The sequence below is a fragment of the Lissotriton vulgaris genome, unplaced genomic scaffold (genome assembly GCF_964263255.1).
Source record: "Lissotriton vulgaris unplaced genomic scaffold, aLisVul1.2 SCAFFOLD_2005, whole genome shotgun sequence".
Classification (NCBI taxonomy): Eukaryota; Metazoa; Chordata; class Amphibia; order Caudata; family Salamandridae; genus Lissotriton; species Lissotriton vulgaris.
Window position 1 is genome coordinate 63,798 of NW_028250942.1, and position 26,239 is coordinate 90,036.

Below are 26,239 nucleotides of genomic sequence, written 5' to 3' on the forward strand. Positions count from 1 at the left end.
ATGTCAAATGCCGCCAAAAGGTCAAGAAGCACCAACGCCTGGGTGGTATCCCTGTCAGCTGCCTCACGAAGTCAAGAATGCTTTATGCAGACAAAAAAGTAGTGCTTAAAAAAGGAGCAGTGGAAGGACACACATGATGCGTCCATGCTCCAAGGGGGCGGGTCAAGCACAGAAATGACAATGAAGCCAACCAATGGTAATATCGGTGATCTCTCAGCCCACTGATAGAAAACAGAAGGTCTTGAAGATACAATGCATGTGCCGTCTAGGCGAGAACTAAAAGGAAAATACAGTTAAAGTGATATTATAATGCAAAGTCTAAATAACTGTGAATTACCCCGAGTTATGGTACCTGCAAATAATAACTCTCCCCTGCCCTGCGTTACTCATATAAGTGGGTTTATGAGGTTGTTACTGTTTTATGCAACATCATCATCAGGAGTAAGAAACTATACAGCAGAAGTGTTTTGTTGTGAATATCCCTTTAACTATGTTCTATTGCTTAAGAATGTGTGTCATCGTAGAAAGTTAGGATATAGAATTCAGTAAATGGCCATAACTGCCCACTAATTGTCCAGTGTTATCATTTTGATTTCTTCTCATTGTTTGTTCTCTTTTTCTCTTAAAGAATGAACTTATCCATACATGTATTTGCATATTTTATTAAATCTTTAAAAAACTGTTTAAAAAGTATCTTCTAGTTGAGGCAGGAATATTAAAAAAAAAAAACACATATGAAATAGTGGTTTATCATCCCAAGCACCCTAAAGTACACCAAATCCACGCCTCCCTCTTTTAAGTTTTACCGTGGGTATGCTACTTTTCCAGTGGTGCAAATAAAGCATCCTAGCCAATCAAATTGGTTTTTCGAGTTTTATCTTAAGTATTATGATTATTATAAAGTTAATACTTTTTTCATTTTTTAAAAAAAATTGTCGTTTTGCAGTCACCATATGTTTTTGTTTACGTTTTTTAATAATTTAGCGTGTTGAGGTTGCCGGTTTACAAACTGCAACTGATCATGATCAGTGTCACAAGTTTTCTGGTTAGAAAATCGAAAATGATATGGACCATATGTTGGTTTAAAGACTATGTTTAATTTGGCACTATGGTTTATGAAATGTGTATGATACTCTAAACATCCTCAAGCTTGATACACCAACTGTCTGAAAATATTGTTTCAATTTGTGAAATCTGTATTTGTGGGAAACGAGACCGTTTTCCACTGTGTCTGATTCATGAACCACATAATACAAGAGCTCAAGCCTATTTGCCTTGTCATTAGTTTCTTGGTTTATGAACTGGCCCTGTGAAATCAAAAACGTAAAGTCATCACAATAAATCATATGCCATTTTAATGAAGAGATTTTTTCGAGCCTGTATGCAAACTTAACTGTGCAGATATTTTTCATTTTGCAAAAAACAGCAATTTTTATTCTTTAATAATTAAAGGTCTACTGAATTGCTTTGCCAGTCCACGAAAAAACATCTATTCTGATAGAATATCTGGTGTAATTCTGTCAAGTACTTTTTGATAGATCAGAGCGCAACCATTAATGATGATTTTTTATATACCCCTCCAAGAAAGATTTCCCACTGGTAGCTTATTGATCCCATGGATAATCTCCACCCATACCTACCGCTTGTGGATCAATAAACCAGGTGTGAATAAGCCAGTGTCTGCTGATTGGAGTACAGATTTGGTCAAACTGTATTGACGAAAACAAAAACTTAATTTCCTCTTTTATATCATGCCAGTTTCACCACCAGCACTTCTCTCTCTCCACGCTTCAAACTAGTTTCTCCATGTAAAGTTCTGATGGTTCTGCTGGCCTTTAGACAGCCTGATGTTCTGGGCGTAATTAGATCAACTAACCTTGTCACTCATGCCTTCACACAGAGGGTTTCGATTTAATGTGGGTCTTGAATTGTAATGTATGCCAGTACTGGATGAGAGATTCATGTTCTTAAGTTTCAGGCTAGATCCACTTGAATCATAATAGGAGAGGTGTATGCTTCTGTTTAATCTAATGTTTGTTCTTTCTCAGTTTGTCGACAGCATTACCTCACGAGAAGAAATAGACCAAGCAGAATACTATCTGTACAAGTAAGAGAACTTTGCATTTTTAATCTTCCATTGACGACACACACTATGATGAATAACTCCAATCCTTGCTATGAACTCATGCTTACTAGATAATGTGGTTACCAATTTGGACAGTCCACGTATGCTTTAGAGTCTATAAAATGTATGATGGATAATGTTAAGCAAATTGTGATTGTTTTTTGATGTTATCGCATAAATTCGTAATTCCATTACAAATGTTAATGTAAAAGTCCTCATGAATAACGTGCTCACTCGTGAAAAATGTTGTTCGAATTTTGCCATGCAAATAGTAAAATGGAAGTAATTGTTAGAAATGCAGACCAACAGGGGAGAGGATGTGGTGTAGAGCTGCCAACTTTGTTTTGGGGAACCAAGTTCGAGTCTCGGCATTGGCTCAACATTCTGTGATTCTGGGCAAATCACTTAATCTCCCCTTGCCTACCAAAAATGAATGTGTCCTTGTGTAATGTAACTGGTGGTCATGTAAAGCGCTCCGGTCCAGTTTGAGCTATTTAAAACTGCAACCACAAAAAAAACGCTTTATCTTTTAGCACAAAAATGTAATTTTATATAGACAATTCACTACTGTAACCTCTTAGCCTAAATAGTAGGAGAAAGGTTTAACAATTAAAATAGTTCAGTATGATCTGGCGAAAACTTGTCACCTTTTACTTTTGCATATGCTTGCAGTATTGTTTTTTTGAAATAAAAGTATTCAGTATCAAGATTTCCTATCCATATCTTATGACTTAAATATTACGTTGTACTGCATACATGGGAAATAAATCAGAGGTCACCAAATACGGCTTTTTCTGGACGTGCCTCGTCCGTATAAGGAGGGAAGGGCACAGCATGGAAGAGGAATGGAGAGGGTGATGTATCCGATGCTTTATACTTACATATGATCACAAGCTCTTCAAAAACAGCATTTCGAGACAATAAAACAGCATGTAGAGCTAAAGCTCATCCCTTGACAAGCAGGCTGTGCCAATCTATCCCTTTTTTACTTTTCCTTCTTTACTTCTCCACAATTATTCTTACATTGACCACAGAACACTTGTATTTGTAGTCTGGAGAAGCACCTGGAGACTTGCTCCAGAACGGTCGCTCCCCCCTCACTCCCTGATCCCACATTCTGTTGGTGCTGCTGATTGCTGCATTGCTGCATTCGGTATCGTAAACTGTGCTGTGTGTCATTTGAGATTTTACTGTATTTGCCTGGCATCGTAGCTCGATTTTAAGAGCTTTCAGTTCACCTTAATTTGCCTTTCGCGCCGCTCGCTCTGCTCTGCATTGCAGCGCGACATGTGTTATGGCTCTCTCTGCTTGCTGGCACTTTGGCTGTACTCTAGGCGCTTTGGTCCATTTGCTGCCCCTGCCTCGCTTTCCCTTTGACCCTCCATTTTGTTGTCTTGGTGTTCCCTGGCCCGCCCCTCCTCCCCGCTACCGCCTCCCAGCTGCCGACCCTCCCACGCTCCGCCCCCTCCACTATCCATTTAAGGCAGATGCCCCAACGTGCATCGTCCACGCGCTGCGGCCGCGCCGAAGGTGCGCCAAAGGTAAGCCCGTCTACGCCTGGACCGCGCCCAGCGCCTGTCCCCCTGCTCCCCACCATACCCATCCCTCTAGAGTCACATATGATGCCACAACTCTCCTCGCCCTCAACCCCGGAGGCGCTCCTCAATGCTGCAAAGCCACCCCAGGATGTACCCACAGTCCATTCGCCTGCCTCTCCTGCAAGTTTAACTGTTCCTTAACCCTCACCAAACACACTTCCTCCACTCACAGCCCCGACTCTGACCGCCTAAAGTGCATCCTGCTGAACACCCGCTCGGCCCACAGACACGCAACGGAACTCTGGGACCTACTCGACACTGCTTCACCGGACATCACCTTCCTTACCGAAACATGGATGAACACATCATCAGCACCCGACATCGCCATTGCCATACCGGACGGCTACAAGATTACCCATAAAGCCCGCACCAACCCAACAGGAGGAGGCATTGCCATCATCTATAAGAACACCATCAAAATCACGACCAGCTCCGAAGACAATCTTGCAACCGCCGAACATCTCCACTTTCAGATCCACACCGACCCTAGGACCACACTTAGAGGCACCCTCATCTACAGGCCTCCAGGCACCCGCACTCAATTCAGCGATGACATCACAGATTTCGTCAGCCCACATGCCCTCGCCTCCGTGAACTACATTCTTTTAGGAGACTTCAACTACCACCTCGAAAACAAACACGACAGCAACACCAATGCCCTTCTGGACAACCTGGCCAATCTCAGACTCAAACAACTTGTTGACACCCCCACACATGCAGCCGGACACACGCTCGACCCTATCTTCACCTCCAGTAAGCACATTTCCTTCGACCACACCACAGCCCTCCACTGGACGGACCACAGCTGTGTTCACTTCAGCTACAAAACCACCCTGACCCACAACCGCCCTCAACCTATCCCTCGGAGAAACTGGAACAAAATCACTTCCGACCAACTCCTCGCATCACTCTACCAAAACCCTCCCACCCTCTCACTGGACCCAAACCAAGCGGCCATCAATCTCAAACAATGGATCACCCACAGTGCTGACGAATTAGCTCCTCTGAAAAAACACCAGATCAAATCAGCCAACAAAAAGGCTCCTTTGTTCAATGATGACCTTAAAAAATCCAAGAAGCTATGCCGCACCCTGGAGAAAAAACCCGACCACAGACAACATGTCCACCCTCAAGGCAGCCACCCGCAAACACCACCAACTGATCCGATCAGCCAAGAAATCAGCACACAAGGATCGTCTTGACAACAACACCCACAACAGCAAGGAACTTTTCAACATCGTCAAAGAATTCACCAACCCCACTGCAGCATCCAACGACATCACTCCATCCCAAGACCTCTGCGATGCGTTATCCTCCTTCTTCTACAACAAAATTGCCGACATCCACAACAGCTTAGAAAACATCCCCAGCGTTCAACCCTCCCCACCCCCCTCAGATCCTACTCCGCCAACTAACAACCTTACCACCTGGAACCCAATCACCACTGAAGACACCATCCGCCTAATGAACTCAATCCACTCTGGCTCGCCAACCGACCCCTTCCCCCACCACATCTTTAACAAAGCGGATTCCATCATCGCACCCCATCTCCGTAATGTCATCAACTGCTCGTTCAGGTCTGCCACCTTTCCAGAAAGCTGGAAACACGCCGAACTCAGCGCCCTCCTGAAGAAACCCACAGCAGACCCCTCCGAACTCAAAAACTACCGGCCCATATCCCTCCTCCCATTCCCGGCCAAAGTCATCGAAAAAGCCGTCAACAACCAGCTCGCCGCCTTCCTTGAATCCAACAACTCCCTTGATCCATCTCAATCCGGATTCCGAGCCAAGCCCAGCACCGAAACTGCCCTCATTGCAGCTACTGACGACATCCGAACACTACTGGACAACGGTGAAACAGTGGCCCTCATTCTACTCGACCTCTCCGCCGCCTTCGACACAGTCTGCCACAGCACCCTTATACAACGCCTCAGCAACATCGGAATACAAGGAAAAGCCTTGGACTGGATCACCTCATTCCTTGCTGGGAGATCTCAAAGAGTCCGACTCCCCCCGTTCAACTCAGAAGCCACTGAAGTCATCTGTGGAGTACCACAAGGATCTTCACTCAGTCCCACCCTCTTCAACGTTTACATGAGTCCACTTGCTTCCATCGCGTGTCAACACAACCTTAACATCATCTCTTACGCCGACGACACCCAGTTAATCCTTTCCCTCACCAATGATCCCAACACCGCCAAAACCAATCTTCACGAAGGCATGAAAGAAGTAGCCGACTGGATGAAACATAGCCGCCTCAAACTCAACTCAGACAAAACGGAGGTGCTCATCCTAGGATCCTCCCCCTCTGCTTGGGACGACTCTTGGTGGCCCCCCGCTCTGGGCACAGCACCCACACCGACAGACCATGCACGCAACCTTGGCTTCATCCTAGACTCCTCTCTCTCGATGTCCAGACAAGTCAACGCAGTCTCATCCTCTTGCTTCAACGTACTTCGCACTCTCAAAAAGATCTTCCACTGGATTCCCCTAGAGACAAGAAAGACTGTCACCCACGCACTGGTCACGAGTCGACTGGACTACGGCAACACACTATACGCAGGAATCACAGCAAAATTACAGAAAAAACTCCAACGCATCCAAAACGCATCAGCGAGACTCATTTTAGACATCCCCCGCCAAGATCACATCACCGGACACCTAAAAGACCTCCACTGGCTTCCCGTCAACAAAAGAATTACTTTCCGCCTTCTCACCCACGCACACAAAGCCCTCTACAATCTAGGACCCGACTGCCTCAACAATCGCCTGTCCTTCTACAAACCCACCCGCCAACTAAGATCGTCCAATCAAGCCCTCGCCGCGGTCCCGCGCATCCGAAAATACATCATGGGTGGTAGATCCTCCTCCTTCCTTTCCGCCAAGACCTGGAACTCACTCCCCACTCACCTCCGCCTTACTCAAAACCACACCTCCTTCAGAAAAGATCTTAAAACCTGGATATTTTCGATAAATAATGAACCCCTTCCCCAAGCGCCTTGAGACCCTCTGGGTGAGCAGTGCGCTAAACAAATCCACGAACTTGAACTTGAACTTGGTCGGGGGCAAATAACTGCCTCCTTAACCAGGACTAGATGGAACCAGAAGGGGGTAACAGCTGATTTTAACTCAGGCATTTATCTTCTTTTTCTGTACTCCAGGAAAGACACGTTCTACCAGCAATCCTATAAACTCTTTGTAGTTACCCCCCCCACCCACCCCCAGTAACTGGAGTCCTCCCTGCCCTATGTGTTATGTGCCACATGTGTGAAATGATGCACTTGCATGTGTGTGGCTGGCTGAAAGAGTTTGGTTAGAGTGAATGGGTTCATAAAGCTGACATATTTGGTGCCTACACAAAATGGTGGTTCCCTTCAGATTGTCTCTGTCTTCCTGAAGAATGTAACGCGCTGCTTGCAGCTGTCCCATGATCTCTGTCCCTCTTGGGTCCTGGTTGGTTTGGGTTTTCTTGTTGGATCTTGCACATCGGTCTTGGAGGAAATAACTGCCCTACCTGACCACCCCCCTCTGCACTTTTAAGCATTACTTATCAAAGGAGAGGCCCCATCCAAAAAGATCTCGTTTTTCACCGGCCAAGACTTCCTCCCTTGTTTTCTGTCCAATTTGATGCCAGCCGGATCCAATCTCTAGGAGGCATAGAAAGACGTACCCTCTGCAGATTTGAGGAGTGTTTACTTTGTGAAAGTAGTTTGAACTATAGTAGGCCCTAGCTTTCCTTCATTGCCCCTTAAGGAGGATAAATACATTTATAAAAGATTTGGATTCCACGGACTGTGTTGATCTGGCATAGAGAGGCATTAACCAGGAGCAGGTTGCGGTTCTCCTTGAAGGACGGAAATTAACCTCATAAAATGCCTTTCGCTCCAACCTGCCCTGGAAGAAAGGGAAGCTGAACCACCCTGTGTAGAGAGGAGCCAGGCGCTGTCAAGGAGGAAAAAGAGCAAGGACCAGAGTGCTGAAGCCCGCCTGAAGGTTTTCCTAAATGAGTGAACTGCCATGAGGACTTTGCAGCCACCTTGTTAAAAACTACCTATGAAATACTGTAGCATCCGGGAGGTTGAGGAGTTGCTGAGATCATTTGAGGATTGCAAGTTTAGTTACATTTTGGTTGGATGCTCCCCCCATCCCCCCACCTCTGTATACTCGGCCACACTGTCCCCCTCAACATACCTTGGAAGGACATTGAGTTTATTCTTTACTTCTTAGGTCTTATGGCAGTTAACTGCTGTGTACCCTGATTCGGAAACCACTTGATATTGTCTCTTGTTCTTAAACAGGTCCCTGTTTTGAAGATGCTGCTGAATGCTACACCTGAATTCCGGTTCCCCTATATCCAGCAGATGATCTGTGCGACCAGTTTCTGTACTCGGCCAACTAAAACACAGGACTGCAGAATTGAGTAGCACCTTGGGGCCAACCTTAGCATTGTTATAAAGGTCAAGTGTGGCCGGCCAGCAAGCTCATACTGGGCTGAAGTATAAACTTGAACAACAAAAGAGTAGACATTCTTAAAGCATCTCCTGGGGAATACTGACAATCAATCTAACTGCCCTTTGAACCTGGAATAGATTTTGAGGCAGCCCTTAAGCTAACTCTAGTTTAAATAAGATCAGGTTGATTTCAACACTGATACATTATAAGGGTAAGTTGAAGGGGGTAGCAGGGTTACCAGACGTCTCTTCAGTCCTGTGATCTAAGGCATTTCTGGTCAGAACAAGACAATATAACTCAAAAATCGTTTTTAAAATGGCTAAAGACCTACAGAGAGGTTTGTTGAAATAGCTTTACCAAAAGCTGGTAAGACTGCTGCATGGTCTAATTGTGGCATGGGATGCAAGAGAGGGAAAATCATCAACATGAATTGCTACCTCCTTGCTCTACTTAGAGTACATAGGTTTGGGATGACTAGTTGCTAATTCTGGCTTTTAACTACCCTTTTCCACCTCGTATGCTTTGTGTCTGGCGTCACGTTTTCTCCGGGGGTACTTAGATCTTGCAACCCCTGTGCTTTTCTGTGGTTACACTTATGTGCCTACTGTCAAGAGTTTCCACTTTCTGCTCCAGGAAGCACTTTGTCCTTTAAATCGGCGGGGAATCTGGGAAACACTCTTTAAACCTTACAACCCCGCAGTCTTTAGTGGCATTATCAAGGTAATAGCTCCGAGCTAACCATCTTTACACTCTAAATGAAGCACATTTTCTTTGCTGTGTTTGCCACTTATGTACTTTAGTTTAAGGGACCCTTTCTGTTCTCGTGGGTACAGTGAGGTGAAGGGTCTAGTCTGAGTTGAATGCTCTGGCACGAATACGAACTAGTGTCTTTAGACTTGGCAGCCTGCAGCTTTCCTTGCGAAGCACGCCAATCTTTTTACTATGCACTTTAATACTAAGCACTCTGTCGCAGCACCTCCTCTTGCTCATGCACTTTCAGCTCATGAGCTCCACAAAAAAGAATTTCTACACCCTCCTTTCTCTTTGTTGTGGAGCTTACACTCATAGAAGCAATTTTAATGGGACAGTTGTATATGGTTCTTAATTTTAGCAATTTTAGTATTTGGATGGCTATATTAATATTGTATGGGCACAAATCGTTATGTTTTTTAGTAACTAAACAATAAAATTAACATTGATATATCTATGAATGGGAAAAAGTCTAGAGGAGTAATTAATCGTAGTGCATTTTAAGATTGAAATGTGAGGAAAGAGAAAGGTATTTCAGTTGAATCAAACTGCACCATTATCTAAAACCGGTGATCATCTTCAGAATGGGGATACTCCCTCTGCCCAAAGTAACTGCGAAATGGGTCACTAGGAACAAGATTACTGAGAAATGCTAGTTTTTCATAATCGGAAAGAAACCATTTAATACTCGTTTTTTTCCTAGATATTTAAATTATTAGAAATGTTGTTGAAACTATTATTAGTGAGGGCACAAGTGATGATAATGCGCACTAATACTACCTCCCCCTCGGTGTTGACGTACAATTTGGAATCTTGCTACCTTATACCAGGTAAACACATTTACTCCAGTATTGGAACTTTCATAGATTCCCATTGCTTGTATCATTCCCCGTCGTCGGAATGGGAGCCTCGGTAATAATATATATATATATATATATATACCTAGGTAAATACACCCTAATAGGTGTAAAAAAGTAAAAAATTAGGCCTAGGCCTCATTATCTTTTGCAGCCTATTGGTGTCATTATGTAAAAAGACCCAAAGTCACCCTAGCAACCAATCAGATCAGCCTCACCCTGTAGAACCTTCCTGAGAAAGCTCAGAGCCTTAGATTTTCTACCACTTCGTTGGTGACAGGGAGTCTCCTTAGAGCTCTGCTCTAACTTCAACTTGAGGTACTGTTTAAACAGTTTTTCTGAAGGGATTTCTTTCAGCTTTGTCATGGCTGATAAGGAAAAGAAGAGCCTTTTCAGGTCTTGTGCCACTTGTGGCAAAAAACGACTTTATGCTGAAGATCAACATAATGACTGTATATACTGTCTATACCCAGACCATAAGGTTGAGGGGTGTAGTATATGCAGGAGAATGTCAGTGAAAACCCTCCGTGATCGTGAAGGACGGCTGCTTCTGTGGCTTAGGAAGTTGGAAAGGAGGGATGAAGTGGTTTCTGGTGATGAGGAAGATGCCAGATCATCATCTTCAAAGACTTCGTTGAAGAGGGGTGGATCGTCTGTGGAGATTTCAACTGAACCCCCCTCTAAGGCTATGCGTGGGACCTCTGATAGGTCTGGCAAGCCAGGGCCTATCGAATCTCCTCACGTGAGTGTAAAGGAGAGGGAAAGGCATGCACTGCAGGTGCAAAAGGCTAAACTGGATGAGAGCTCGGCTGGGCCTTCCCACCAGGTTAAAGTAGCCAAGTCCGTCAAGAAACCGACTGTAGAGGCCTCTACAGTGGTCAAGAAGGACTCTAAAGCATCTGAGGTGATTTTTTCTCCTCAGTCGTCGACGAGCCATCCAGCGACGACGAGGACGACGACGAGAGCGTCGACGAAGACCTCTATGTCGACTCCGTCGACGAAGACTGGATCGACGACGGCGTCGACGACGATAACCACGTCGACGGTTACCACCGCGTCGACGAAGACCATCCCGTCGACGATGACTATTCCGTCGACGGTGGCAATCTCGACGGCGACGATCCCGTCGACGACGACGAGCCCGTCGAGGATGACAGTTCCGTCGACGATCCCGTCGACGATGGTGAGCCCGTCGACGATGACAGGTCCGTCGACGATCCTGTCGACGATGATGAGTCCGTCGACGATGACGGTTCCGTCGACGATGCCGTCGACGGTGAAGGGACTCTCGTCGACGGTCCCGTCGACGACGATTCAGAATAAGGAAACGGTGGAGTTGTTTTCAACGCCGTCGACGACGGGTGCTACAGAAAACAGCAGAAGGAGGAGGATAACTCCAGATATGACTTCTCCAAGGAAAGTGCCTTCATTACCTCCACCCCTTTTGTTGGATGAAGATGACTACTCAGAGGAGGAGAATGAGATGTATGGGGATGCATACAGTCCATCTCAATTGAATCTAAAGTACCATGATTCGGACTTAGATGAGGAGTATTATTATCAAAAGGAACAGCGACCACAAAGACAAGTCGCATACCAGGAAACCCAACCACAGCAGGGCATGGTAACGATGCCTATGAGTCTTTTGACAGACTTGAGGGCAATGCTGGAGGAATATAGGAGCAGACAAGGGTCGCAACCAGTGGAAGGTCAAGCGCAGGTTCAACCGCAGGTGGTGACAGCACAGTCAGTACGGCCTGCACAGGAGGAACATGAGAGGGAATATCCTCTGCAAGTCCAAGTGGATACCTCGGATGAGGGTGAAACGGGGCAGAACCAGGATCAAGACCAGGATAGTGAATGGAACCAGTATATAGCTCCGGATCCGGCTTCACCAGTGCCAGACCCGGTCGACTCGCCTCCGGCGGATGTAGGAGGTTTCTTCAGTTTGATGGAAAGAGCCACAGCGCGCTTTAAGTTAGCAATGCCTACAACATCTACGGATTGTTTCTTGTACGATTTTAAAGAGGCATACCGTAAGGCGGTGCGCTCGATTCCCATTGTAGAGCACATATGGGAGGAAGGGAAGAAGGTGATGCAGACCCCAGCGACGGTCATTCCAACTCTTCCGCGCTTGGAGAAAAAATATAAAGCTCCTGATGACAGTCCCGCCTGCTTGATTGGACAACCTAGACCAGACTCGGTCATATCGCAGGCGGCGCAGAAGAAGTCGCGGAATCCTTCGGCCACCCTCACAACTCCACCAGACAAGGAGGGTAGGAGGTTGGACAACGCGGGGAAGCGTTTTTCGTCGATGGCTAGCTTGTTGGTCAGAGCGGCGAATGCCTTGGCGATCCTAGCAAGATACGACCGCCAGATGTGGAGTGATGTGGCACACTATGTGGATCTGCTAGCGGATGACCAGAAAGCGGAAGCACAGAAACTTCTGGAAGAAGGGCAACGTTCCTCTTCGGAGATGATTGACTGCGCGATGGACATCGCCACCATCTCTTTCCGTGCTCTGGGCAGTGCAGCGGTTCTTCGGCGACAAGGGTGGCTGCGAGCGACATACTTCCGGCCAGAGGTCCAGAATAGGATTTTGGACTTGCCCTTTGATGGGGACATGTTATTTGGGAAACATGTCGATGAGACCCTGCAGGGTATAAAGAAGGACACAGAGACAGCAAGGGCTCTGGGGAACCTGCAATATAGGAAGACACCGTTCCGTGGAGCACGAGGAAGAGGCTTCACTTCACCAAGAGGAGGTTATCAGCAACAGCGATATTCACAGCAGTCGCAGTCGTACAGACCGCAGTACGGCAATCAGTACTATCAGCGACAGTCGCAATCCCAGTCTTTCTCTCGCCAGAACGCTCGTGGACGACAGGGGCGTCAGGGCAAGGACGCTGGCAAGCGTCAATAGCGGCCTCCTGACTCTGCCAACTGTTCCTCCGCTTCTGGGATCTCCAGTGGGCGGCAGGATATCACAACATCTGAGCAGCTGGGAAGAGATTACATCGGATCAGTGGGTATTGAACATCATCCGAAATGGGCATACTCTAGAATTCCAGGAATTTCCACCTACAAGAGCTCCCCACGCCACTACTTCGAAACATCTAAACCTTCTACAAGAGGAAGCTCAACAAATGCTTCAAAAAGGGGCGATCCAACGTGTTCCCCTATCACAAAGAGGAGAAGGTTTCTATTCAAGATTTTTTCTGATCCGCAAAACAAGGCAAAAGTGGCGTCCTATCCTGGACTTGAGGGAGCTCAACACCTATCTCACGAAGCTGTCGTTTCGGATGATTTCACTCCAGGACATATTGCGCCTTTTGAACCCAGGCGACTACATGGCAACATTAGACCTGGAAGATGCCTATTTTCATATCCCGATCCATCCAGCTCACAGACGTTTCCTTCGCTTTACAGTAGGCAAGAGTCACTTTCAGTTCATGGTGCTCCCATTTGGATTAAAGTCCGCTCCTCGGATATTCACAAAGGTGCTGGCCCCGGTAGCAGCATTTCTGAGGAGACAGTCGCTGGAAGTATTCCCGTACTTAGACGACTGGCTGCTGAAGGCCCCAAGCTTACAAGAGGCATCAAAAGCAGTGAGCACATGCCTGAACCTCTTTATTCATCTGGGTTTACAACTCAACAAGGAAAAATCAGTTCTTCAGCCGGCAGGTACGGTGAAGTTCTAGGGAGCGATACTCGATACTCAGGTGTGCAAAGCCTTCCCATCGGAAGAGAGACAGATGAAACTAATATCGTCAGCCACTCGTTTGCAAAAGAGAAGCTGGATAACAGTCAGGATGTACAAATCCCTTCTAGGGTCGATTTCATCCTGTATTCAATTGATTCCGCACTGCAGGCTGCGAATGCGCCCCTTGCAGGAGGAACTGGACCTTCAGTTGAGACAAGTGGAAGGTTCGTTCGACGACAGGGTGACGGTTACCCAGCGGATGAAACGGTCGGTTTCATGGTGGATGAAAAGATCTCACCTCACGGTGGGACTCAGTTTCAAGGCTGCACGGGCTCCTCAGGTCATTACCACGGACGCTTCTCTTCAAGGTTGGGGAGCGGTCATGCAAGACCTCCAGGTCAGTGGTCACTGGACTCCGGAAGAACGTCGCTTACATATCAACGTTCTGGAGCTAAGAGCTATTCGATTGGCAATGTTGGCTTTCCTCCCAAGGATTACAGATTCGGCAATCCTGGTGCGGACGGACAACACCACCGCAATGCATTACGTCAACAAGCAGGGAGGCACAAGATCGCCACTGCTTTCACAGGAAGCCCAAATACTGTGGGAATGGGCGATATCGCAGAACATCACACTCGTGGCAGAACACCTTCCAGGAGTATGCAACACGAAGGCGGATACACTACGCCGCCTGAGAGCAGTCTTGCACGAGTGGGAATTGGAGAGCACAGTGGTCAAGGACATCTTCTTCCGTTGGGGGACCCCAGCTATCGACCTGTTTGCAACACCAGGAAACAAGAAATGCCGGTGTTACGCAAGCAGGGAACACCATCGAGGGTCTCTGGGGAATGCCCTTTCGATGTCCTGGTCAGGCGCGTTTGTTTACGCCTTTCCGCCATTTCCCCTGATTCCTCGAGTCCTCAAGAAACTCAAGATGGACAGGTGCAGGATGATACTAATAGCGCCTGCCTGGGCTCGCCAGTTTTGGTACACGGAGTTGCTTCTTCTATCAGAGACACAGCCCATTCATCTGCAACCCAAACAGACACTTCTATCAATGTACAACGGCCAGGTTCTTCACCCGAACCCGAGCTCGCTTCAGTTGACGGCTTGGCTCCTGAATACAGAGAGTTTAAGGATTTAAACATCTCAGAAGAATGCAGGACCATCTTGGCACAGGCACGAGCCCCTAGCACTAATAAGACATATAGAGCGAAATGGAAGAGGTTCCATTTGTGGTGTCAGAGGGAAAAAGTACATCCTTTCTCGTCAGCTCCGCATCAACTCTTACCATACATTCTGTCGTTGGCACAAGCAGGTCTGGCTCATGCTTCTATCAAGGTCCACTTGGCAGCTATTTCCAGGTATAGAAGAACAAGATCGGGCCCCTCTCTATTGTCAGCAAGAGTAATAAAACAATTCCTGAAAGGACTGTTTAGAGTTTTTCCGCCAGTTAGGCCCCCACCTCCGGTGTGGCACTTGAATGTGGTCCTGGCTCAGCTGATGAGACCGCCATTTGAGCCAGTACATAAGGCGGACCTAAAGTTCCTATCATGGAAAGTGGCGCTTCTTTTGGCACTAACCTCTGCAAGGAGAGTAGGAGAGCTTCAGGCTTTAACTATCAAAGAACCTTTCTTGCAATTCAAGAATGATACATTGATCCTACGGATGAACCCCAAGTTCATTCCGAAGGTACCGACAGACTTTCATCTTAACGAACCAGTGGTTTTGGAATCTTTTTTTCCTCGACCTTCAACCCAGGCTGAGAGGACACTTCATTCTCTGGACGTTCAGAGATGTTTGAAATTCTATCTACAACGCACAGCTGGATTTCGAAAAACACCCCAACTGTTTGTGGCTTTCGGAGCCCCAAGGAAAGGATTTCCATTGTCAAAACAAGGGATATCTAGATGGATAACAAGTGCGATCCGGTTCTGCCACCAGGCGGCAGGCAAGCCTTTGCAAGGACAGGTGAAGGCACATTCCACAAGGTCAGTCTCCGCATCAACAGCGCTGTTTGCTGGAGTATCCATAAAGGATATTTGCAGAGCAGCCACCTGGAGCAGTACGCACTCATTCACGAGACACTACTGCCTGGAGGCGGCTGCAAAGGAGGATTCGGCTGTAGGACAGGCAGTCCTGAGAAATCTCTTCCAATAAGAGGTGAGCTTTCCTCTCTTCCCTCCTCCTGTTTTTTCAAACATTTCGTTTCTTATGCTTTTGTTACTGCTTTATGGTTGTTATAATCTGTGATATCATTGGTTTGTAATGATTCTGTAACGGTGCACGAAATGTTTGAGGAATGCTAACTGCTATCTACTCTGATACAAGCAATGGGAATCTATGAAAGTTCCAATACTGGAGTAAGAAACAAGTTACTTACCTGTAACTTTAGTTCTCCAGTATTAGTAACTTTCATAGATTCCCATGCGCGCACCCGCCTCCCCTGGGAAAGCTCACTTTAGGGCTAGGTGATTATGTGGCAAGACAACGGCTACGAAAATCTGAGGCTCTGAGCTTTCTCAGGAAGGTTCTACAGGGTGAGGCTGATCTGATTGGTTGCTAGGGTGACTTTGGGTCTTTTTACATAATGACACCAATAGGCTGCAAAAGATAATGAGGCCTAGGCCTAATTTTTTACTTTTTTACACCTATTAGGGTGTATTTACCTAGGTATATATATATATATATTATTACCGAGGCTCCCATTCCGACGACGGGGAATGATACAAGCAATGGGAATCTATGAAAGTTACCAATACTGGAGAACTAAAGTTACAGGTAAGTAACTTGTTTCTTCTGCTTAACCTTTGTGCCTCCATTGCATCTTGCCACGTATGTTGGAGAAAACTATGCATCATCTCTGTCTTTTCTTCTAATTGATTTTAATTTTGTATCTAATACCTACTTTCTGAAGGAGGTTTTTCCTACTGTTCCTGTGCAGTAACGCCTCTTAAACGGCCTATTATTGGGCACCCTATCCAGGCTGTCAACAAATATTTGGTCTCTTTTTCGTATGGATATTCCATGAGAAAATTACCTGAAAATGCTCACCTAGAAACCTCGAACTTCAGGCCCCTCTCCACTTTGACTTTCATTCAAACTTAGTCAGACCCCCCAAAAGACGAGGAAAAAGCTGGAAATGTGGGGATCATTTTCCATACAGATCTATTCCACTGACAACAACTCAGTGCAGTAGGTCAAAAGTATGAGCTTTCAACCTTCTTCAAGAAAATACGCTCACTTTCTGCGAATTAACCTCAGAGTAGTGCTGACCAGATAGATCCTTAGTACGAGGCCATCTGGAATATGGGAGTATTATCAACACTGGCTCCCAATAAAGCTCACTGAAACTAAAATGATACAACCTGAAGAAGCCACATTATGCCTCAATTTTCTGAAACGTGACCCCGGCAATTAGTCTAAAAGCAGTAAGTAAGTAAGTAGTAAGTAAATGCTTTATTGTACAGTTAATAAAAACCATTACAAATAGCTATTAGTAATAAAAGAAAATGATCAGTTAAAGGAAAACAGTTAAAAAGGTCGGTCTAATACCATTAAAAAGGGGACAATGATCATCCAGCAATAAATACAGGTAAATTTCTGTTTTAGATAAAAAATTGTGTGTATGTCCGAGCGCATGCTTTCGACAAGTGGGTTTTTCTATATCCTCCGCTCCCCTTCTGACCGGCTTCTCCCAGAGTGTTTGTGCTTCATGGGGAAGGTACTTTAATGTTCTTGGTCAATATGGGTCTCTTACCCGGTCTGAGGACTGGAGGCGGATGATGTTATATATGTGATGTCAATGTCCGCTTGTGCTCTCGTCATTTTAAGCCTGGTGTCTGCCAATCGTAGGTATTTTACCAGTCGGCAGGCCATTTGCACGTCGTCTCCTCTAAAACAGCTCAAGACTGCTTCTCTGCAAGACCTGATTCCTTTGTTTATGAACAAGGGTCTCAATAGGTTCTTCCGGTCTTGCTGCAGCTCTTTGCAGATGGTTATGAGATGTGTGATATTTTCCTCATGCATTCCGCACAGGCGGTATTTTGCTGGTTTTGATGGTCGCAGCCATGGGGCCATGTGGCCCGCTGCTGGTAACACTCCTAGTCGTAGTTTTAAAAAGGATTCTTTTGTTGTTTTGGAGAAACTGTTCACTAGGTACGCCTGAGGAGTAAGTTTGTTGTATGTTTGCACAGTCAGCCAGCCATGTGCTCTCTTGGCTAATGAGGCTTTGTCTTGCAAGAGGGATTCTTCCTTGACTATTTTATTAATAGTTTTTTTGAAACCTGACGGGCTCCCTTGAAGGTCCCATAGCTGGCTTGCCCCAAGATGATTGATGCCAGTACTGCAATTTAAGTTGATAAATTGATGAATTGAGTAACAATCCTCAATTCAAAAAGACCAATGAATCCGTCTGTTGGCTTCTATTTTAATTCTTTTTATTTTTGAACTTCTTTTATATGTTTTGTTTTCTTAGGTTTACACAATATACTTTGAAACAAACGATGTGATAAACACAAGACTCATGAAGTGCATACAAAACCATCAATTATATACAATGCCTACAAAGATATAATCCTATAAAGATTACTTTGTGCAACACATTTAGAGGAGACATTAAACATTTCAAAAAACTAAACTTAATACACTTAAAGACATAGACATACAAGACAAGACACTATTGATAATGAAATGTAGAGAGTTCACCGTTCCTAAAGACAAATGTACCCGCCCTGTTGTTAATAAAGTTTTCGTTAAGCGAGGTGCGGATACTGATGTTTAGTGCAAAATTCTTTTTAAACTTGTTTTTACAGTAGACCATCCAATGAATCAATTATTATCATTTATAGTCATGGTAGGATTGGTCTAAAGGAAGGACGATGAATTTTCAAAAGGGCAATGGTCGACGCGTTTCGAATCCCTTATGTTACAGGGATTCTCTTCAGGACCAATTGGGCTGAATCTGTGAATCAGGTTACAGTGGTCTATGATCCCAGTTGTGGAGTGCTCATATAAATATGGCTTTTTTTGTTTTGTGCCACGTTCTTAGCTTGTAATCAATTTTATCTGGCGATTCGGTGTAGTCGATTTGGTTCTCCTCCAAACGCGTCTTACAAGCTACCATGACTATAAATGATAATAATTGATTCATTGGATGGTCTACTGTAAAAACAAGTTTAAAAAGAATTTTGCACTAAACATCAGTATCCGCACCTCGCTTAACGGAAACTTTATTAACAACAGGGCGGGTACATTTGTCTTTAGGAACGGTGAACTCTCTACATTTCATTATCAATAGTGTCTTGTCTTGTATGTCTATGTCTTTAAGTGTATTAAGTTTAGTTTTTTGAAATGTTTAATGTCTCCTCTAAATGTGTTGCACAAAGTAATCTTTATAGGATTATATCTTTGTAGGCATTGTATATAATTGATGGTTTTGTATGCACTTCATGAGTCTTGTGTTTATCACATCGTTTGTTTCAAAGTATATTGTGTAAACCTAAGAAAACAAAACATATAAAAGAAGTTCAAAAATAAAAAGAATTAAAATAGAAGCCAACAGACGGATTCATTGGTCTTTTTGAATTGAGGATTGTTACTCAATTCATCAATTTATCAACTTAAATTGCAGTACTGGCATTTCTTTGTTGATTGTTATTAAGGCACAGCCTTACTGCTTTAGCCAGAACCCTCATTGTTGCCCCTTATAATAGCGGGTGCATACCCGCGAGGTTCCTTATATTGCTGTTTAAGCTTTGACTACCCACACACGGACGATCTTGGCTCACGGTTGGATTTCTCCACCAGTTGGAGCCCCCCTTCCTCCTTACTTTTTATTTTCCTTTTGAACGAAGTCTGTTAGTGGATGAATGTGAATGAATGTTTCCTGAGTATAGCTGCTTGACTGTATATTCCCCAAGTGACTAGATAGCAAATATAATATGTCAGAGGAACAAACCTTCGCATACAGCGAAGATCACATAAAAAATCTCCTAAAAAATCCTCCTTCTTTCGGTTCTGCTACTCTCAGTAGTACCGCACAAACTAATAATGAATCAGATAAATTAATTAGGTTAAAGAAAAAACAAATAAGGACTGATTTACATGGCCACTACCTTCTCCAAAGGCGCTTCACTAATCGGCCAAGACGCGTTTGGAGGAGAACCAAATCGACTACACCGAATCGCCAGATAAAATTGATTACAAGCTAAGAACGTGGCACAAAACAAAAAAAGCCATATTTATATGAGCACTCCACAACTGGGATCATAGACCACTGTAACCTGATTCACAGATTCAGCCCAATTGGTCCTGAAGAGAATCCCTGTAACATAAGGGATTCGAAACGCGTCGACCATTGCCCTTTTGAAAATTCATCGTCCTTCCTTTAGACCAATCCTACCATGACTATAAATGATAATAATTGATTCATTGGATGGTCTACTGTAAAAACAAGTTTAAAAAGAATTTTGCACTAAACATCAGTATCCGCACCTCGCTTAACGGAAACTTTATTAACAACAGGGCGGGTACATTTGTCTTTAGGAACGGTGAACTCTCTACATTTCATTATCAATAGTGTCTTGTCTTGTATGTCTATGTCTTTAAGTGTATTAAGTTTAGTTTTTTGAAATGTTTAATGTCTCCTCTAAATGTGTTGCACAAAGTAATCTTTATAGGATTATATCTTTGTAGGCATTGTATATAATTGATGGTTTTGTATGCACTTCATGAGTCTTGTGTTTATCACATCGTTTGTTTCAAAGTATATTGTGTAAACCTAAGAAAACAAAACATATAAAAGAAGTTCAAAAATAAAAAGAATTAAAATAGAAGCCAACAGACGGATTCATTGGTCTTTTTGAATTGAGGATTGTTACTCAATTCATCAATTTATCAACTTAAATTGCAGTACTGGCATTTCTTTGTTGATTGTTATTAAGGCACAGCCTTACTGCTTTAGCCAGAACCCTCATTGTTGCCCCTTATAATAGCGGGTGCATACCCGCGAGGTTCCTTATATTGCTGTTTAAGCTTTGACTACCCACACACGGACGATCTTGGCTCACGGTTGGATTTCTCCACCAGTTGGAGCCCCCCTTCCTCCTTACTTTTTATTTTCCTTTTGAACGAAGTCTGTTAGTGGATGAATGTGAATGAATGTTTCCTGAGTATAGCTGCTTGACTGTATATTCCCCAAGTGACTAGATAGCAAATATAATATGTCAGAGGAACAAACCTTCGCATACAGCGAAGATCACATAAAAAATCTCCTAAAAAATCCTCCTTCTTTCGGTTCTGCTACTCTCAGTAGTACCGCACAAACTAATAATGAATCAGATAAATTAATTAGGTTAAAGAAAAAACAAATAAGGACTGATTTACATGGCCACTACCTTCTCCAACATTTGGCGCTTCACTAATCGGCCAAGACGCGTTTGGAGGAGAACCAAATCGACTACACCGAATCGCCAGATAAAATTGATTACAAGCTAAGAACGTGGCACAAAACAAAAAAAGCCATATTTATATGAGCACTCCACAACTGGGATCATAGACCACTGTAACCTGATTCACAGATTCAGCCCAATTGGTCCTGAAGAGAATCCCTGTAACATAAGGGATTCGAAACGCGTCGACCATTGCCCTTTTGAAAATTCATCGTCCTTCCTTTAGACCAATCCTACCATGACTATAAATGATAATAATTGATTCATTGGATGGTCTACTGTAAAAACAAGTTTAAAAAGAATTTTGCACTAAACATCAGTATCCGCACCTCGCTTAACGGAAACTTTATTAACAACAGGGCGGGTACATTTGTCTTTAGGAACGGTGAACTCTCTACATTTCATTATCAATAGTGTCTTGTCTTGTATGTCTATGTCTTTAAGTGTATTAAGTTTAGTTTTTTGAAATGTTTAATGTCTCCTCTAAATGTGTTGCACAAAGTAATCTTTATAGGATTATATCTTTGTAGGCATTGTATATAATTGATGGTTTTGTATGCACTTCATGAGTCTTGTGTTTATCACATCGTTTGTTTCAAAGTATATTGTGTAAACCTAAGAAAACAAAACATATAAAAGAAGTTCAAAAATAAAAAGAATTAAAATAGAAGCCAACAGACGGATTCATTGGTCTTTTTGAATTGAGGATTGTTACTCAATTCATCAATTTATCAACTTAAATTGCAGTACTGGCATTTCTTTGTTGATTGTTATTAAGGCACAGCCTTACTGCTTTAGCCAGAACCCTCATTGTTGCCCCCCAAGATGATTGATGGCATCCTCCAGGAAATGTCTTGCAGGACAGTCATTTTTGCTTTGTAGATCTTTCCAGAGGAGAGCGTTAAGGGTATTTTCTTCTCCTCTGCTTATCTTGTGCCAGGTCTTAAGGTAAGTTCCCTTTCGTGCAAGTTCTTCTTTGGCCAACCCAAATTCTAGGCGTATCTGCGCCGGTGAAGTGTATTTCGGAAGACTGAACATGATCCGCATTGCTTTTGAGACTACTCTGTTCAGGGTTCCCGTATCCCTCCCTCTCATTGCTTCACTTCCATATGTGATTGATGGAATCAGCTTGGCTTGAATCACTTGTAGGAGCGGAGCAAGGTTTGGGCCAACGATTTTGTTTTTGAGGTTCCTAAGTGATACTGCTATCATTAGGCCTCTCCTCTTGATCTCCTCCAGTTGTGGTTTGAAGCTACCCCTTTCGTCTATTGTCACTCCCAGGTAGCAATATTTGTTTGTGATTTCCAATTTGTTCAAGTCCAAGTACCATCTGAATGGTAGTTTTTGCTTGCGATAATTAAGGGGCATGATTTTTGTTTTACTGTAGTTGATGCAGAGTTTATTAGCTTTAGAGTATTCCGCAGTGATGTTGAGGAGCCGCTGTAGCCCAATCTGGGTCCGACTGATCAGCACCAGGTCGTCGGCGTAGAATAGGCAGGAAAGCTGTTTGCCCCCTAATTTTGGAGCGTGCGAATTGTTAGCGTTAAGTTTTGTACAAAGGTCGGCCATAAAGAGGTTAAATAGGGTTGGCGCTAACACACAGCCTTGTTTTACTCCTGTGTAGGTTTGAATTTTCTTAGTTAGGTACTCTCCAGGGCCTAGTTTGACCTGGACCCACGTGTCGCTGTGTAGGAGAATTAGTTGGTTCAGTAGATCATCTGGGATGTTCATTCTTTTCAGTTTTTTCCACAACAGATTTCTGTCTACCCGGTCGAATGCAGCACTATAGTCTATGAAGCAGAGGTACAAGGGATAGTTTTCCTCTTGGGCTGAGTCGATCAGTAGTGACAAGGCTAGGATGTTGGTAGATGTCCCCATGTTTTTCCTGAAGCCGGTTTGGTTAAACGGGATTGTTGAGGTTTCTTCTGCCCATAGAATTAGTTCCTGAAGTAGGAGGCCTGCGTAGTACTTTGCCTCATTGTCTAGAAGGGCTATTAACCGGTAACTTTTTGGATCTTTTCTATCTCCTCTTTTGTAGATTGGGGATATTATTGCCCCCCTCCTTGATTGTGGGATTGTAGATGATTGCCAGATTTTTTCGAACATTGGTTTGAGGTTAGTTGCCCAGTATTTTGGGTCCTGCTTAAATACTATTGGTGGTATTCCATTTGGGCCAGGGGCTCCATCTCTTCTACCTTTTGTGATCCTTTTAATTATTTGTTCCGTCGTGATTATTACAGCCTCATTCGTTCTCAGGTATTCTTGATGTAGGGGCAGATGTTCATCCATCTTTCCATTATCAGTGCCTATTTCTTTCCCCCGTTCTTTAGTCTCACTGAAGTGAGTGCTGAAGTGGATTATCCAGTCGTCTTCTGTCACCTGAGAATCAATCCCTCGGTTTTTCCCATTGGTCTGAGCATTGATCTTTTGCCAGAACTGAGCGCTGCGATTTGTTTTGGCGTCATGTAGGAGTTTTCCCCAAAATGCCTCTTCTTCTTCCCTTTTTTGCTGCCATATTAATTTCTTACGCTCTCCTTTTAACTGTCTAAGCTCTTGGAGGAGGGACGGATCTGTTTTTACTCTTCGTAGAGTCCGGTTAATCGCTGTCTTCAGTATTTTTAGCCTTCTGTTACTTCGGATGTAATTGCATCTTTTCTGTTTCGTGTTGCAAATATTTCTTGTTCGTGTTACAGGGTCTTTTCTCTGCGCGTTGTCTCTCATCCGTTTTACAAATGCTTCCCAGCTTGTTATCTGGTTATGCGTGGTGCGTTGAGCTTCATTGAGTGTGCGTATCGCTTGCTCTAGTAGTTTTTCTGGGTTGGAGACTCTGCATTGTACCCGTCTTTCATTTGATGTAAAGTCTGTGCCTACGTTATTTGAACTGGGAGGCTTCAGTGTCGCTGATGTATTCATTACTGTTTCCTGAGGCAGGTGATCGCTGCAATCAGTGAGACCGATTCTAAAGTCTACAACCCTTTGGTATAGACTACGGGATACAAAAGTAAAGTCAATGGTGGAGCTTGCCTGGGTACTGTGGAAAGTTGCTGACTGCGGTTGATCCCCTGGAAATCTACCGTTAAGTGCCCTAAGTCCTAGCTCCTCTAATGTAGCCAGCAGGGTCCTTGTGGTTTTTGTGCTTCTGCCCCCCGAGGTACGGTCTTGGCGATTGAGTTCCCAGGCAAATGGGTCCTCGTCGTATTTGGTGCCCGTGGCTGCTTCGCTCAGCAGATTTAGATGGAAATCCCCTGAGATAATGATGTTAATCATGTGCTCGGCCTTCACCAGTTTCACAAGTTCTTCCTTCAATTGTTGCACTCCCTTCTTTTTCTCCCTGGGGTGCAGATAGAGGTTTATGAAGATTATATCCTCAGTTGGATTTTGCACACGAGGTGACAGTCGTAGAGCTAGCATTGCATTTGGGGCAGGTAAGTTGTAGTCTAGCTGTTCTGCTTTTAGTATCGTTGTTAATGCACTATAAGTGGCAAGGCCTCCTTTCTTGTGGCCGAAAAGCGAGCTCTGGGTAGGCGGTAGGAAGTTCAGTGTATACCCTGACAGAATTGGAGGTGATTCAGTCCAAGTTTCTTGTAAGGCGATGATGTCAAATTTTGTCAGGTGGTTGCATAGGTCAATGTCTGAAACCTTATCGCCGGTGCCATTGATGTTCCATGAACATATACTTAAGGTGTTAAGTTTGTTGACTCTTTTTAGTTTTGTTTGTCATTGGCTTGTCTCTTTCGCATTTAGGGACTTTGCGAGCCAGCTCCAGTTGGGGGAAGCCCTCTTGTCATTAGTCAGTGATCTTGTTTCTTCCAGACTCAAGTGCAATTGTCTCTCTGGCGTTTTACTTCGGGCTCCTCTTAAGACAGTTCTTTTAAGAGTCGTCTCCTTGGGCTTCTTTTGGAGACTTTCATGTAAGAGGGGCTCCGGGTATCTTGTGGGCAAGAGAGTTTGTAGTTCTATCCCCCAAGAGTCAAATCTTTCCTTTTCTTTTAATATTCTCTCCGGAAATTCTCCTGTGGTCCATATGGTTTTTGTCGACTCTACCCCGGGGTGGCTCCGAGATTCAATAAATTCGACGGATTCCAGGTCTGCCGATGTGATAGTTTTGAGGCTCTCTACTGTATTTAATAGCCGCAAGATGTTTCCCCTGTTTAAAAAGTCCTTTGAACCTCTAGAGTGGTATTCAGGATGGAATATTACGGTCGTTGTTGAGCCTTCTGGCCCACTCTCTCTTGACTTAGTGTTTTCTTTGTCAGCAGGTTTGGTTTCCCCTTGACTGGGGGTTATCTTTGGTACAGTTTTTTTGGGTTGGTCAATTTTTTCGGTGCTTTCTCGACAGTTCCGGCCTGAGAGATTTAGCCTTGTTTTTTTTTTTTTTTTTTTTTTTTTTTTAAAACCTTTATTTGTAGCATGCACAATACACAGCGTCTGCCTACAACCCCTCGGGGCCGGCCGCTATGACATATAGGAAAAGGATAAAGCAGTATCAACGGAACAGAACGCCATTAAAGCTGTATATGAGCGAAGAGTAATGTACGTAACATAAAACAATAGCATAAGGATGTAAAAAGGTTTAGTTTTATAATTTTGTCGAGTACGAGTCTAAAACTACCAAAAAGAGTCAAAGCCAATCACTGACCAGGATAGGTATTTTCATTCAGGGAGCATCCGGGAGGAGGCGTATAGTGGAAGGCATGTGACAGTAAACAAATGACCATCATTTAGGAACCAGGATCAACCACTATGTCACATGAAGAGACGATATAATAGACTCCCTAAGAAGACTGGACCCCGACCCCAAAGGAAGCGAAGAGTTGCAGTTGCAGAAAAAGGAAACAGAAGAAGAAAGGAAAAAGAAAGAGGGCCATAGAGACAAAGAGAGAACATAGAACACATCCCATCCCCCCACCCTGCATACCAGCGGAAGGCCACGGCCCCCCCCCCCCCCCCATAGGCATGCCTGTCGCCCCAAGAAACCCACAAGTGGGAAAGAGAGTATATAGAGTGAGAAAAGCCATCCCACCCTCCAACTCTCAGAGAAGGCAGGGAGGAGCAGATTCAACGTAATCTCGGTCACCACCGGTCCTATAAACATCCCTCACGCAAGTTACCATCAGCTTAAGAGTAGTAGCAATCAGAAATGCAGGTGAGGAGAATCACCTCAAGCAAACAAGTAAATCAGACAAAGAACAATCACATCATAGTCCCCACCCGTCGATACATCCCTTACCCTTAGGAAATCACCGAGGACCAGTAGTAATTCCCAAGACCACCATCACATATCACCAGCCGCCCGATCCCGG

At 44.3% G+C, this 26,239-nt stretch overlaps 1 protein-coding gene across 1 annotated transcript in view; it reads left to right on the forward strand.

Moving 5' to 3' along the window:
- LOC147663075 (small ribosomal subunit protein mS27-like) overlaps positions 1–26,239 on the forward strand; it is a 439,048-nt gene that overhangs the window by 46,110 nt on the left and 366,699 nt on the right. Inside the window, exon 4 of the mRNA XM_086950700.1 lies at positions 2,049–2,107. Within this exon, the coding sequence (XP_086806826.1) occupies positions 2,049–2,107 (59 nt within the window). The remainder of the gene's footprint in view (positions 1–2,048; positions 2,108–26,239) is intronic.